At 35.5% G+C, this 17,074-nt stretch overlaps 2 protein-coding genes across 3 annotated transcripts; one reads left to right on the forward strand and one right to left on the reverse strand.

The window, feature by feature from the left end:
* Nucleotides 1–4,375: 4,375 nt before the first annotated feature.
* Nucleotides 4,376–5,912, reverse strand: LOC129249093 (uncharacterized). 2 transcript variants are annotated; one of them, XM_054888722.1, is made up of 2 exons: nucleotides 5,554–5,912; nucleotides 4,376–5,483 (listed from the first exon to the last, which is right to left on the reverse strand). In XM_054888722.1, the coding sequence occupies exons 1-2, from the start codon at nucleotides 5,763–5,765 to the stop codon at nucleotides 4,814–4,816; spliced, it is 882 nt and encodes a 293-aa protein (XP_054744697.1). In that variant the 5' UTR covers nucleotides 5,766–5,912; the 3' UTR covers nucleotides 4,376–4,813. The 2 variants fall into 2 exon arrangements, with proteins under 2 accessions (XP_054744697.1, XP_054744698.1); XM_054888723.1 differs by having other exon boundaries at nucleotides 4,376–5,478; nucleotides 5,558–5,911.
* Nucleotides 5,913–12,995: 7,083 nt separating this feature from the next.
* LOC129248043 (bromodomain-containing protein 7) lies at nucleotides 12,996–16,271 on the forward strand. The gene is made up of 5 exons (XM_054887455.1): nucleotides 12,996–13,221; nucleotides 13,278–13,963; nucleotides 14,035–15,121; nucleotides 15,188–15,808; nucleotides 15,868–16,271. The coding sequence occupies exons 1-5, from the start codon at nucleotides 13,164–13,166 to the stop codon at nucleotides 16,119–16,121; spliced, it is 2,706 nt and encodes a 901-aa protein (XP_054743430.1). The 5' UTR covers nucleotides 12,996–13,163; the 3' UTR covers nucleotides 16,122–16,271.
* The last annotated feature ends 803 nt before the right edge of the window (nucleotides 16,272–17,074 follow it).

The raw sequence follows: 17,074 nt of genomic DNA on the forward strand, positions 1-17,074 counted from the left end.
AATCCATTTAAAAAAAAAAAACGGCCTGACTTTTATAAATATGAAGCAATGGCAATACAATTTTCGTAGGAATGTTAATCATAAACGTGAGAAGCTAACAAAAACAAAGAACACACATCAGTTTTCTTAGAGCGTTACCTGGTGGTTGTTCCGGAAAATTTTTGGCAAGGCTCCTTTAATTCGTTCATTCGACGTCATTAATATCTATCGGCGATTTCTGCATAACCAAAACATAAGCCATAACCAATTTTCAATTCAGTCGTGCTATGAACTTTCTTCTGACTACTCGCCGATATTACTTGAATATGTAAGTCATATAAAATCTATAGATACATCTTTTCGCATACTTAATGACAGAACCAACTAGGAAAAGTTCCGCCATCATATTGACGATCAACTTATACCAAATGTGATATTAAAAACGCAACTTGACATTGAACATGCCATTATCCATTTTAATGACGTAGTACTAGAAGCAGGGATCAGATCGGCACCAAAGCAAGCAAATAGAACAAATACACCAACAACTGACATTACTATTAAACAGCAAATTATAGAAAAAAGAAAGTTAAGAAAAAGATGGCAAAAAACTAGATCACCTAACGACAAGAGAAAACTAAACTTAGCTACAAAAATTCTTAAGGACACCTTAAATAAGTGAAATAACAAAGAAATCGAAAACTATTTGAAGAATCTGACTCCCTATCAAGATACAAACTACTCTTTATGGAAATGTACTAAAAAATTAAAAACTCAAATAAAACATCAACCACCAGTAAAAAAAGATGACAATTCATGGGCTGTTACAAACGAGGAAAAAGCGAAAACATTGGGAAATTACTTCGAAAAAGTTCTATCAACGAACGACGAAGGAAAGAAAATCAACAACCAAAACAACTTCCACTATGATTTTACAAAAATAAAAAGGACGAATACACACGAAATAATAGCTTGCATCAAAAAAGGAATAAAACATAAAAAAGCTCCCGGATATGACATGATAACAGGAAAAGCATTAGCGGAGCTACCAACCAAGGCATTTATATACTTGCGAAACGTTTTTAATGCAATGTTTCGCTTACAATACTTTCCGAAGCTCTGGAAAGTGGCAGAGATTATTGTATTGCCAAAACCGGGTAAAGATCCAACTACCGTGTCATCATATAGACCAATAAGCTTATTACCGACAATATCTAAAATTGCTGAAAAATTACTGCATGATCGGATAAGCCAACTTCTAGACCAAAAACGTATAATACCGGATCATCAATTTGGATTTAGAAAAAAACATTCGACTATTCAACAGATCCATAGAATTACAAATAAAATCCAATCAGACCTTGAAAACAATCGATACTGTGTCGCAGTATTTTTGGACGTAGCTAAAGCGTTTGACAAAGTGTGGCATGAAGGCTTACTCCACAAAATAAAAAGAATGCTACCTTTTGACTACTAACTCATCATAAAAAGCTATCTAACCGACCGAAGCTTCTATATTAAATATGACAATCAATGTTCAGGTATTCATCAAATAACTGCTGGAGTTCCGCAAGGAAGCGTTCTTGGCCCTCTACTATATGTTTTATTCACCGCAGATATACCACCTCCTGACGAAACTAATTCTTCAATTGCTACGTTCGCAGACGATACAATACTATTAGCATCAGACAAAAGCTTAATTATCGCTACTGAAAAACTGCAGCGATACACAAACGCAGTGAAGGAATGGTTTGATAACTGGTGCCTGAAAATAAATGAAGACAAAACCGTACAGGTTATATTTACTAACAAAACAAAATTTACCGCAGTTCCAATTAAAATAAATGATAAAGCAATTAAAATAGAATCACCTACTAAATATCTAGGAACTCACTTGGACTCCAAACTAAATTGGAATCACCACATAAAGCAAAAGGGCAAACAAATAAAAGAAAAACTTCGACAACTTCATTGGTTAGTCTGCTCCAAATCCAGACTCACTATACAGAACAAGCTGTTAGTGTACAAAACTATGATTAAACCAATCTGGCTATATGGATTACAGGTGTGGGGAACGGCTAAAAAAACTCACATAGAAAAAATCCAATGACAGCAATCAAAGATTCTTCGAATTTTGACCATGTCTGACAGGTACACAAAAAATGATGACATCCACAGGACTTTTAATATAGCAAGAGTAGACGAAGAAATCAAAAAGATAACAACCAGGCACTTTGAAAAAATACACACACACAGTAATGCAGAAATCAACAAACTGCTTGAAAGGGAAAGAAACGGGATAAAGCGTTTAAAGAGAACCCGACCAAGCGACCTAGTATGATAAATGCTAAAAACCCATAAATATGTAAAAAAAAAAAAAAATTAAAAATAGTTGTAAAATGTAATCATGTAGAGTGAAACTTGTATTGCATTATTGTATATTATTTAATTGCTATTATTTCGATTATTTTAATTTTATCGCTTTTGACACTGGCCATTAAGCGATGTACATATATAAATCCTGACCAAATTGTTAAACAACATACTTAATGTCAAAGGACAGATGTATAAAATAAATGGGGGAAAAAAAACTATTTTCTCGCTACATCAAAGAGCGGTTGATTGATTAATCGAGTATAGCAGAAGAATAAACTGCGCAGAGTTCAAGATGCATAACCGCTTAAGGAAATGGAAGCGAATTTTTGAAAACTTTATCCCATTCTATTGTGGTAAAAAATGTATTCATAGAGGCATACCTCCGAAGTTTAACTACGAACTAAAGGACCATCAGACAGACCTACAGGCTTTGCGTTCTTAATTTATTACTTCTAAACAAGTTGATTGATTAATGGCGTTTTTAACGAAAAGCTACTATAATATTCTTCTCTCAAAAACTTTTCATTTACACAAAAGGGTCTACGAACTTTCATTTGGTATTACACGGGGCACTGCTGTCGGCAAGCTAATAAATCGTAGAGAAAAAAACAGCACAGGAAATATGATTACCGGGTTTACGCTATTAAAACAACCCGAAACTATTTTCGGTCAGAGTATGTCATTTCATCTTTTTTCAGGTTTTTAGAAACCGCTGGAGTTGCCATGCGCTCGGACTATAGAAAAACAAAAATCATAACATAGTTATTCCTAATATTTACAATCAGGCGTTCGATAACACAAAAAAATGCGCATAACTCAAAAACTGAGAGAGCAAAAGAGGTTGTCTGTAAAGTCGGTTTACTGACGATAGTTTAACGTGATAACGTCAAAAGAAAATACTAATTGAATGGTTGCATTTTTCAAAAGAAAATTTTAATTTTATTTGTTTGATAGATATTTTGTATGGATATAGAGAATGAGTTAACATTAACACAACATAATATACTTTAACATAACATAACAAAACATAACATAACATAACATAACATAACATAACATAACATAACATAACATAACATAACATAACATAACATAACATAACATAACATAACATAACATAACATAACATAACATAACATAACATAACATAACATAACATAACATAACATAACATAACATAACATAACATAACATAACATAGCATAGCATAGCATAACATAACATAACATAACATAACATAACATAACATAACATAACATAACATAACATAACATAACATAACATAACATAGCATAACATAACATAACATAACATAACATAACATAACATAACATAACATAACATAATCACGTCAAAAAATAATAATAACATTAAAACAACAGGTATTATTAACAAACTTGGTTTTATTTTAAATTCTTCAAGTAAATCAAATTAATAAAAATCAATAAGAAGACATATGCAAATACAAATACGTGAATTTATATATGTACATATGCGCATATACATACACATATACGCTCACTTAAGTAGGAGAGAGCAAGATGTCGAACGTTGCCGTTCGTTTGCTTTGTCGTTCGTTCTGCGCTTTCGCTTGCAGTTCATTCAAGGTAACGGCAATGAGCAAGGTAACACTAATGAGCAAGGTAACGACACATTTTTTCGTGCGTGCAGCCTGTTAAATCGAATTATAAGACGTTATCACGTCAAAAATTATTCATCACGAAAACTTTTCATCTGAATATACTTTTTTATCATAATTCATCATGAATCATGCTTTTTTATAAACAAACAAATCTATTTTTGTGGAGTGTTTTAGCCTGCTGTTTGACTTGCGTCGGTTTGCAATTTGCGAGAGAAAATGGAAAATTTAACAACAAAAACTTGGGTATATAAAGTACATATATTTATGACAATTTTTGTTGCGAGAAAATTAAAAATAAAATAACAATAAAAACTTGAGTATATAAAGTACATATTTGGCAATTTTTATTGGACAACACTAAAATTTGTAAACAACTTTTTCGTTTTTTATTCTATTTCGGAGACAATTCTCACTTACGCTCTTAATTTAAGTTGATGGCTAATTTTCTTAACGCACACAACTATTATTATTTGCACATTTTTTTGCGTATTTAATTTTTAAATTATGCTATTTTTAGCAATTTTTTTAAAGTTACCTAGCAACTAAAAAGCAAACAATATGCTGTGTCTCAGGCACTCAGAAGCTACAATAAGTACGCCCACGCGGCCTTTGGAAAGAGGCCACATTCTCTTCACAGAACTCATATGCACGATATTAATTCGGCCGTTTCATGTGGACTTTCAATTTGTAGACAATTTACCGTTAAGCAACAAAGGCTTATTACAGTGATCTTACTGAAATACCTTTTCGGTATCACCAGCTTATAGCCATTTACAAGTACATTTATTAATATGTATGTATGTCTATGAGTGCATCTCAACGTTTCGTATTTTTCGAAAAAATTGGCGATTTACGTGTTGGACTTCGTCTCTTTGGGGCTGGACTCTTTGCGGGCTTTCCCACTTGATTTGTTGATTTTGGCATGGCATTTGATACTTTCAATATTGAATGTAGAGCAGGTGGCTTAGCAGGCACCATTGGCAACTTTCGTGAATACATAGGATTAAATTTTTGCGGCCTGGAAACCATTTTGGGTTTTAGTAAGACTTGATTGTATCCGATTGGTTTGGTTGTTAATTTTTTTAAAGAGACATCCAATTTGTTTCGTAGATCGCTTAAATGTTCTCTCATCGCTTGTATCTCCATTTCGATTGATTGTCGGTCGCGTTGTAAACGCTGGTGTTGTATAAGCATATCTTCTAAAATGCGTTTCTGCTCCCTTACCTCAAGTATTCGCCTCTGACTGACTAGATCGTCATAGTCACTAGGTTTTAGTATACTACGGCGCATGCGTTGTTGTTGTTTATTAGCACGTGCTGCTTTAATTTGTGGTATGGAAGTTTCGTTCAGTGGGAATCTTAACTTTTTAATGTTGCTTTTTGCATCGTTTTTAGTTTCAACCACAGGGAGATTTTCTATCGAGAACTCTGCCACGGTTTCTTTCACTAACTTTGGTTTCTCCTCTGCGATTTTGGGTTGTTCTGTTCTTAAATATATAGGTATGTATGTGCAAAATAAGAAAGAGGGCCCCAAATATTATTCACCTTATTACTTACGTACTTCTTAAGTTGTTATGCACAGCCGCAACAATATCAGTGACGGAAGTGCTCATCGCCATGTGCATGGGTTGTTTATGCTCAAGAGCTTTACGTTTATCCGATATAACAAGAGGACTAAAGTATCGATTAACGGGTAGCGAAACTCCATTTAACTGCCGGCCGACCATGTTTGGCAAGTTCAAACGATTCAAATTAAAATCGGTTGTCATTTTAACTATTTTGATTTGTAATTTTGAAATGAAGACTTATTTTTATTATTTTATTATTAAGTGGACCAAAAAATGAATTTTTATTTAAAATTTAGAAATTTTAATGAAAGATAGAGAATACCAAGGAAGTTAATTTGATTTTTGTTTTAATAATATTTGAAAATTAAGTCATGGTACATAGTTTTTTGCCATGATTCAATAATAGAAAGTTGTGAAAGGTTTGGCAACTGATTTCGGATGGTGCTTACGGCATTGATCCAATTTGGAAGTAAGGGAAAATAGTAAAAAATGTAAAAAAGTTCGAGGTAAACCTTAAAATAATCATTACCGTGGTTGGCGGCCGCAACATCCAAACAAGAAGTTAATACGAAGCTCCAGGAGGGGAACGTAGTCTTCTTTTCGTTATGCTCTAAAACAATAATTAGGCCTTGCATTACTTATGCTTCTGAAATCTAGGAACGAAGGAGCGATAAATTTTATGCCGCATCCATTGACCGGTGCGGAAAGATCACGCCAATTATCGCCTACGTTACAACCATAGATGACGTTACAACGACGAATGCCTAGCTGAGCTAAATGACTTCCAAATCAACGACTACATCAAGCTTCACCGTCTTACGTGGGCAACACATGTTCTGAGGATGGGCCCAAACGAAATTGCAAAAAAGGTCCACAATAGTCAGCTGTATATGCCTAATAAAAGGGGTCAGCCAAGGAAAAAGGGAAAACTGGATTAACACATTTAATGACAACGCCAGGATTTTTGGACTGAAAAACTGTAGGACGTCTGCAAAAAACCGAGATTCTTAGTCGAAGTCATTGAGAGAGGCCAAGGTTCAATCCGTACTGTCACGCCAAAAATGATGGTGTATCAAAATATCGCACCCTAAATACAAAAGGGTCACAACTCAAAATTTTCCACACTCTAGCTAGACTTGTTTACAGTAGCACAGAAAACAAACTATGTGACATATCACGCTGAAATTTGGCATGTAAGCTTATAACAGTCCTACCAAAAAACAAAAAATTTATTTTTGCCATATGTCATCCGCGGACCGTTTTATTGATAACGTCTCGTTCATATTTGAGCAGAAGACACATTTTGAGTTGTGACCCTTTTGTATTTAGGGTGCGATATGTTTCCAGGTGAGAGCTTCAAATCAAATATACCACTCATCGAAACAAGCACTACCTCTTAGTTTTGACTTATGGAAGAGGTTTGAATACCAATCTAACTATATGAACAAACAAACCTTTCAATGGTTTCACTGGTCGACAGAGATAATTAATAAATTCCATTTGATACGCCAATTGTTTGGACTGATCCGACGGTATCTTGCCGGGTAGTTGTTTTTTTTTTTTGTCTTACGTAATTAATGGGGTTTTCTGAAAAATCGAAAGGAGGTACTATGTACCATATGCACTCAAAAATAAAATCACAGCTACACTCCAACAATTCATCTATTCCTGAGTGCGCAGTTCAATATTTAAGCGATAAAGAGAGGAGATGTAGTTCGGCAGCCAGTGACAAATATGCGGGTTAGAATTTTGTGCCACTTTCAAACTAAGCTCAGTGACTTTCTCACACAATTTTTGTTCATTTTATGTCAGGTTGAAATATGCCACCTTCATCTAGTGATCTTATTTCCAATTTTCTATTGATAGGGTCGAATTTTTTCTAAAATTTTCCCTATGTTCTTTGAAATTTTCCAAATCTGTCCCTTCTTATAATTCGCTCCTGCTTTTAATCAACATTAAGTCTCTTGAATCAAGAAGATCGATTATTTCCCCCGCCGTACAGTGGTCAAGTAGCCCGACGTTTTGGCCAAAAATCCCAAAATCGAAAGTTACCGTTTGAGGTAAAGATTCATATATTCATCAACAGATAGCATTGGAGCATTAAAATCCAAAGGGACAGATGTTTACATTGAACAGATGTTCCGTGGTGAACGCTCAAAAGTGTCATTGGTCGGGACTCGCGCGAGACAGTACGCATGCACGTTTTCGAACGCCACACAAAAATAGTTGCAGATTCACCATTTTTCAATGAAAAAGGGCAAACTAAAATGGATGTTGTTCGGAAAGGTATGTGCATTACGAAAATACTTTACTGTAACCATATTGTTGTATTTTTAGAGGCAATATTAATGACGCAGTACAAGCCTTTTTTCACCTTTTTTTTCAATTGCACTTCTTCTCGTAGATAATTATTTTTATTGCCACGAATTGCCGCGGAGATATTTACGTTTCCTAGTGCAGAAAAGTATACAGATTTCGAATCCGTTTAGATCTTGCTCCCGCGCTATCCCCGCTCGTCAAAAATACGCTTTCTTTGCAGCAGGTCGCTGCCGAGCTTGAAGCGCGTGTTGGGGCATTTGAGCCGCGGGGGGCGAGCGAAACTGGTTTTATTTGTGTGTATGCCTGGGAAATGTTAGGAATGAATGTAATATATGCAGAGTGTTTATTTCTACTTTTATCTCAATTTCTATAGTGAATATTGTTATTAAAACAATAAATAATTATTAATAAATGCAAAAGAGTGATAAAAATCATGTTTTGATAATATTAAAAAATCATATAATAATAATAATAAAATAATTAATATAATAAGTATTTTTAAATGGTAATTAAATTATTATTTTAAAGTATTTTTTTTTTTTTAGTAGGATTCAAGAGAAACATTTTTTCATGGACAAGGAGGAAAATATTTGATGCCATCCATGATGTTTTTCTGTCAGAAAAATTTGATAATTTAATACAAATTATCTGTAATAAACTAATGGACGACGCAACACCTTCATATGTTATCGAAGAAAAATCAAAAAGTTATTTCTGTTTTGAAAAAGAAATGGAAAAATGCCGCAGTACGAAAAATCGTTTCCTGGATAATACTAAAAGCTGGTTGAACGATTCAACGAGCGTAACGGTGAATAGTTTACATAAATTTACATTAATATAAATATATTTATATTAATTTATGTATATACATTAATGAAGTTTTCAGACAGCATCCTTGATGTGAACAATGACGAGGAGATATGAATAAATGTATGTTCTTCCTATTAAAATTTAAGTTAATTTCATAAATAAATGTATGATACGTCACTTTCAGTTTAAGTGTATTATTTTTCACGATATATTTGCCCCCCTTTTAATGTGGCATATTCTTTTGAAAATCGTACGTCTACTGTCGAAATCAAAGACTCCAAAAACCTTGGCAATGTGAACTTCAGTAAAAACTGAAAACTTTTCGCAAAAACTGACCGCCATTTTGGGTCCGCCTTTTTGAATTTTGAAATTCTATTCACAATCAGCGACCCCAAAAACCTTGGTAATGTGAATTTTAGTAAAATCTGAACACTTTTCGCGAAAAATGTCCGCCATTTTGGGTCCGCCATTTTGAATTTTGAAATTCTGATTTCATTTTCAGAATCAGCAACACAAAAAACCCTATATGTAAAAATTTCATCAAAATCGTACTATTTCTCTTTGACTTATTGTTTTCTGACCAAAACGTCGGGCTACTTGACCACTGTGCGCCGTCCTTTGATATTATAATCATTAAAAGTGCTGGAAGGCATTCATTTTCTTGTTGCTTTGAGGGCCCTGCGCAAGTTCTACCACTGCTAGCCAGGCAATTGTTAGACTAATTATGAAATAAATGCACCCTTGGCTTGTACTCTTCGTGAATTTAGCTAGATTTCTAAATGTCTAAAGATGAGTTTCTTTCTCTCTTTGTTTTATTCTGTATTTTAAGGAATTATTATTTTTCGTTTTCTTAATAACTTTCCTTTAACTGTATCTTAATTTATAATTGACAATTTTAAGCAATCTGTAAGAAATTGACTTTAAATACAGAGAGTTTTGAATTTACCCTTTAGCAGCATTATTGAGTTCTAGATTACAGCATTAGAATCTGTGCGAACTGGATATGAAGGTAATACTGTATCGAAAAAGGCATAAAAGTGTTGTTGGACTGCTATTATAAAATAAGATATGATACAAGCGAATGATGCGATTGTAATTTTTGTTGTTTATACCGGGTTAAAAAGAAAAATGGAAAGAAAGTAAATGATTAGCTAATAGAAGAAGAAAAAATTATAAAAATTTTATAACTACATTCTCGAATTGGTAACGCCTGCAATTGTTAAAAAAAAATTCATTAATTCAAGATACGATTACGCCAAACGAGAGGTTTTTCGTTACGTTAAGATTCCTTGCCTCAAGACAAATATACGAGGACTTCAAATTTGCTCACAAAATAGCTCACCCCAATAGCTCGGCTTAATAGTAGTAGAAACATGTTCAGAAATTATGGCGGCACTCAAATTTTTATTTCCCACAATGCTATCTCGTTTTTTGAGCACTTAATTCACCGCAATATTAATTTCTGGTTAGAGCTGATTTTTTCCCGCAATGTGAACACTTCAAGCATCAACTCAAAATGAGATAGTTGTTTTTGTTTTTAATGTAATGTTCGCGCACCACACCACAAACGATGAACATGTCGCAAGGCGAATTTATTACAGGTGACAGCAAACACATATAAATAAAACCCTACATGTATTTGTTGTTGCGTTTGGTCCAAGCATCACGTCAAAATCAGCAAGCAAATGTAAACATACGAATGTAAACATACCAATACATACAAACAATCATCATATCATTTTGACGTAAGCCATACCTACGGCGAAAAATTCAGCTGGGTAAATGCTGTCACCTTAATAAATCCACCTTGACATGTCGCTAGCCGCTCACTGAAAATATATTTTTTGTTTGCCAACATGCTCACCAACAGGGTTCACTGTAGTGGTGAATATCGATGTCGCGGAAGGAGTACATTAGTAGGGTACCAAGGCGCATTCATTAAAGGTGGTGGCACTAGACCAACAACAAAGTTTTATACCTTTGATTGTCAAAGAAAAGTATTGGCAAAGTAGAAAACAAGGAATGAATTCGCCGTGTTTCACTCTGGGCTGACAGCCACATGGCACGGCAAAAGAAAAAAAAAATAAATCAGCTGATTTACCGATACCACCTTTAATAGATTCGACTTGTAGGGTGCATTTCAGAAAAGTTGACCCTATTGACGACTGGCAAAAGAAGCAAGGAAATTACAAATATTTAAAAAAATTTCAGGAAACACTGTTGATTATGTTCGGTTGGCTTTTGTCATTCGCTTGGCAGCACAGTCTTTTGTACGTAGTTAGTAGCACTGACATGAACAGGAAGTATAGGGTTTTTCAGTAAGAGCGCTTCAACTTTTGAACTTTTTTTGAATAAAACACAAACGGTTTGACTTTTTTAACTAATTTTTTTTTTTATTATCGAGTTTGAACATATACATTTAAGTATGAAATTCGCTTTCTTTTGCATGGCCACCGCGTGCACGTTTTACGAAGTCCAATCGTTGAACCCAATTTTCGACTACTCTTTTGCATAAATGGGCCGAAATTCCAGCAATTTCGCGTTCAATATTGGCTCTGAGCTCACAAATCGTCGCCGGCTTGTTATACTGTAGACCAATGACTTCACATAACCCCAAAACGGGACGGCTTGTTAAATGGACCGTAAAATGGCCGTAATGCTCTTAAAGTAGCAGCAACAGAACGATTATTTTCATAAAAAATTTGCACGATTTGCAATCGTTGCTCAAGTGTGTAGCGTTCCATGATGAAAATTTAAATGAAGTTTACAAATGACAAGCGCAAAATAAAAAATATTGCGTCGTTCGCCCTCCCTATCGGAAAAAAGTTGAAGCGCACCTATTGAAAACCCCTATATATATGCAGTCATGCATGTATCAAACAGTAAACGTTCCGTAGAATATATCCACATATAATTATTTTAACGATTGAGTCCAAGATGAGGTTAATTTTGCACTTGGTTTTTTTTTATTCAATTTTAATAAAAGAATTAGTTTTTTAATTATTTCCTTTTTATATAGAGTACAAATATAAATTTTGCATACATTTTTCACTTATATCTATATATATAATTATATATATATATATATATATATATATATATATATATATATATTTATTATTATATATATGTATATAATTGGCGCGTAACCCCTTTTTGGGTGTTTGGCCGAGCTCCTCCTCGTATTTGTGGTGTGCGCCTTGATGTTGTTCCACAAATGGAGGGACCTACAGTTTCAAGCCGACTCCGAACGGCAGATATTTTTATGAGAAGCTTTTTCATGGCAGAAATAAACTCGGAGGTTTGCCATTGCCTGCCGAGGGGCGACCGCTATTAGAAAAATGTTTTTCTTAATTTGGTGCTTTCACCGATATTCGAACCGACGTTCTCTATGTGAATTCCGAATGGTAGTCGCGCACCAACCATTCGGCTACGGCGGCCACCCTTGCACTTGTAATACGTTCACATATATGTAGATTACCTATTTTTTCGTGGTTAACTCTAAATCCGTTAATGCCTCCTTATTACATACACCCATATGATTTTAATTTCGCGTTCAATGGTTTTAACACGGAAAGGAGTTCTACGCCAAAAATACTGTGGATTGCGTAGCCGGAGTTGGACTGCTGAGGGTTATTTTTTTGAAAGGAACGAGTTTTTTAATAAAGACAACTACGACCACCCTATTTGTTTTGCATGCATGACAATCGAGTTTTTGTGGAGAAAATCTGTTTATAAAAGGCATGAGGACCCGTTTGTAAAACTGATCGAAGCAATACACTAAACCGTAATTTTTGGCTTTTAATTACTTTATAATTTTTTGTGATACGCTTAATATCATTGTTTTTAAGTTTCGATGAGTTGTATGTTTTTATTTTTAAAAATATTTTGCAATTTTAAATTACAGCAAAAAAATACTGCAGTTTTACAATGAACCTGCTTCCACTGAACATCCCTGCATACCTACTTTGTTTTTATTTCAAGTTTATGGCAACGCCAACTTTTCGCTAAATTACAGAACTTTAACATTAAATTACTTAAAAACTATAAGCCTCCGGCAGGTGCGGTTTTCAGTTTTAAGATGGGGATACACCTCTCTTTCCCCCCCTTTTAACCTTTTTTTCAAAGCGATAAACATTATACTAAATATTTCCCTGTGAAAGTACTTTTATGCGCAATTGTATAATAAACGTTTAAAACTAATCTAATAACGTTTTATGATACCATTGCAACCGTAGAGTAATGTTTTGACAAATGCAACCCTGTGTTTGATACTGTAAAAAATAAGAAAAGCTAGCTGGCATAAAATAAAAAAATGGAGAAAACTGTCAAAAATTTTACAACAAACGTGCGGTAATGGGAAAGCGTCTTGGTTCAGGACATTTTTAGTAGTATTATTTACCCACAAGCAGCATTATTATTTATTACTATCAGAAAAGGAAAGGAGTTTTGCTTATTTAACGCAAAAAGATGGGCTCTTCAAAAAAGCACAAGAAACACAAATCTGAGCGACGAGAGAAATATGAAGGTTACACTGCTTTTTACGCTTAATTGAGCTGAATTATTAAAACTTTTCCTATTTAGAATATAGCAATAATATGGATCCTACACAACTGCAACGTGGTCTGAAACTAATTTTAAAAGTTGGCTCGAACTCCACCCCAGAATACAGTGGTGACTCTCCGCTTGCCGGTCCACCTACCGCTGCAGAGGCAATGATGTCTGCCGCACCAAGTAGCCCGATGGCTGAGGATGAGCATCCTGAAGACTATCACGGGGAAAAGCATAAAAAATCCAAGAAGAAGAAAAAAAAGAAGGATCGGGAAAAGAAGCACAAACATCATAAAGAAAAGCGGCACCGTGGCGAGCGTCATGAGCAAGCAAGCGGTGGCGAAGGGCATGATGCATCTGCCGAGGTGCCAAATGAAGACAGTAAGCTAGAAGAAATCGCACCAGCTACGGTCACGACAGTGCCTTTTGTACATCGCAGTCCGAAAAATATAGCACAACCGACACTGGATGGTGACTCAAGTCAAGATGGTTTCAGCTTTATGGAAGATGGAGATTCGCAACCATTGCCAGAAAATATACTTCTATATGCTGGTATTACAACGGATAACTCACCCTCTTGCCGACCAGTGTCAAAGCCCATTGTGCCAAGAAAAGTTGATGATATGCTCTTGGATTCACCAGCGTCTTCATCAATGCAATCGTCATCGCTAGGTGCTGGTGTTATAGAAGCGGTCAGTCCAACAAAACCCCTACAAGATGTAAGCACCAAATGCTTTGGATATATTTCAATATAATTGTTATATGCTGTTTCCTTTATTTCAATATGTAGCTCCTTATTCCATCGCCCTCAGCTTCAACTGCAGCTTCGACGCCGGGTGGAGCTAGTTCTTTGGCAGGGTTAACACCTAAAGCATTGGAAGCACCCAAAACACCAAGTTCATCAAGCGAATCAGGCCGAGAGCCTCGAACTTGTGTACTAAAACTCAAACAGCAAAAGTCACCATTGAACAAGTTATTAGACCATTTATTGCGTTTTCTGGAAAAAAGAGATCCGCATCAATTCTTCGCTTGGCCTGTCACCGATGATATTGCTCCTGGTTATTCATCAATAATTACTAAACCAATGGATTTCTCAACGATACGTCAGAAAATAGATGATAGTGAGTACGGCACTTTGACCGAATTTACTGACGATTTTAAGTTAATGTGCGAGAATGCTATCCGCTATAATCATGTCGATACGGTTTATCATAAAGCCGCAAAAAGGCTACTTCAAGTGGGCACCAAACACCTCTTGCCTGAAAATCTAATGCGTAGCCTGAAACCACTATCGGGTTACATGCGAGATCTCACGGCGAAAGAGCTAGGCTTCGATATACACGGCGATTTCGGTAATTACGACCATCACGCTACCATCGATTCGGCAGATGAGGGTGCTTCAACAGGTGCCGAAGAACCAACTCCTGCCCAGTTGGAAGAGGAAGAGAAACGGCGTGCAATTCGACTGGAAAATGAGCCGAAAACCCGTTTTGAACCGTATGTGGACGATCTCACCTCCGAAGAGATACTAGCGCAAGTTCAAGGAGCGGCCCGGGCTGCAAAAAAGCGGCTTTCTGCAAAAGAGAAAGCGCATAGAATGGGATTTTTACGACAAAACCGAGATGGCACCACTTCCCTAAATGTGTTAATTAAAGATGAGAACGAAGGCCCAGAAAAGGTAGTTAGCCTTGGTGAACTAGTAGGCAAAATGCAGTCTGGTTCAGGGCAACTTCTTTCTTCACGAGAAGACAAGCGGAATGAAGTAAAAATGGTGAAACCACTTAATTATGGCGCCTTTGCATCTTTCGCGCCAAGTTTTGACTCTCGTTTTTCAAATTTAAGCCGAGAAGAAACACAGTTGGTAATGCGTACCTATGGTAAGTAATAAATCTTATAGGGAACCTAATCAATAATAAATCACTTCATATTCTTTTATGTTCCAGGTGATGCTACAAGCACAGAATATGCAGAGAGCATTTTACAATTCACCAACGACTCCAATTATGCATCGATGCTAGCCAATGGTTTATTGGACATGCTAACTACTGGCGAGCATAGCAAAACAATGTCCGATCTTTACGATATGCAAGTACAAAACCATGAACAAAATGAAGTATTCAAGTGTTTTAGCGCATGCGGTGGCTTTGGTGGACTTCAAACTGTAAATACAACTTCAGAATCTCGGGAGCAAATCGAAGAAGAATATGAAAAGTACAAAAATACTCGCATTGATTTCAATCGCTTACGTACATTGAAAGATCTTGGTATCGATATAGACTTTCTTGATAATATCGAGGCAGAAATGAAAAATTTCGAATTGACTCGGCGTCTTCAGGAGCATTTAAGCAATAATCTAAATTTGATAGAGAAACTGCGCGCCACGCAACATGAACGACTCTCTCAGCCACTGCCGCAACACCTGGCCTATGTACCGCAAGCTAGTGCCGAAGAAGTGCATCTAGCACACCAAATTACTCAACAACTCAGTGATGTTGCAAAGAAATTACCACCATCGGCTGTTGTTGATCCGTATAGCCTACGTAAAGCAATGGGCATGTCAAATGGTAAGTGAATTCGTACATATGCCTTATTTTAAAAATTATGCACTTTTTTCCTCAATTAGTGGGCCTACCTCCTTTGGCTCCGCCAGCCAACCATCGTGTACCCGTGCCAGAAGTGCTTCAACAACCAGTGTCAATACCCCAAATACAATTACCATCGCAAAGCACAGCTAGCATCGCGGATAAGAATGCTGTGAATGTTCCTGCCGCTACTATACCCATGGAAATAGATGATGAGGAGTTGCGCGAAATTCTTGAGAGCGGCAGCAGTGGTATACACGCATCCACAAGCGCAGACGAGAATCCTTGGTTATAGAGTTATATACAAAAAACATATGAAAATTATTTATAGTTATATTTCAGTTCTTATGCAGTCTCAACGCATTTATTGTAAACAATTTTTGGAATTAATTCTGCTTACACAAAATAAAGGCGAAGCGCTTTCCGTATAATTTTAATTCAAACAGTCGGACGACCAGCCTTTTAAAATGATTTATTCAAATTATTTTATGCACTTTTAATGACTTTAGAAAGTGGAATTTTAATCTACATATAGAGCATAAAATATATGTAAATTCAATTTGGTTTCAATTGATATGTTCACAGTTTGTTACGAAATTCACACGTCAATATTTTGTAACCAACTGTGGCAGTAAATTACAGATAAAATCCAAGAACTACTGGCGTGGCAAGATAATTTTTCTGCGCCTCAATTTAAATAATTTTCTTTTACATATTTGCTGCGAAGCCTCTGCGAATGTATGAAATATTTACTATGTTAATATTACGATATTAAAATGCCAAATAAAAGTGAAAAAGAAAACTTTTAAGTGGGCAATGTTTCAAGTAAATATTGATTACAAACAATGGCATTAGTTCATGGTCAAAAACAGAATTCCTTATAGAAAAGCAATGGCAGGAAAATCTTTTCAGATACGTTTCAAATTGGAGTTAGTTTCAAAGTTAGTTGAGCCGTTTGAAAAATATCAACTGTTGAAGCATTGAGTAAGTAATAAGGTAGTGTGACAATCTCGAATAAATATTATTTTGTATGTTGTGAGTTTCGTTTTTAATCAATAAGAAAGGTAAACCATCTGGAAGAATTATAGAGACGCACGATGAACAGATGTCAGACATGTGACCAACATCGGTTCAAAGAAATTTTGACGGAATCAGCTGATTTGTTGACTTAAATGAGATTATGACCGAGGTTTGTTTATAAAAAAACTAAGATTATGTAGGTGAAATAGGAAAAACATCAACGCAGCC

This window comes from Anastrepha obliqua, chromosome 5 (genome assembly GCF_027943255.1).
Source record: "Anastrepha obliqua isolate idAnaObli1 chromosome 5, idAnaObli1_1.0, whole genome shotgun sequence".
In the NCBI taxonomy this organism is placed as follows: Eukaryota; Metazoa; Arthropoda; class Insecta; order Diptera; family Tephritidae; genus Anastrepha; species Anastrepha obliqua.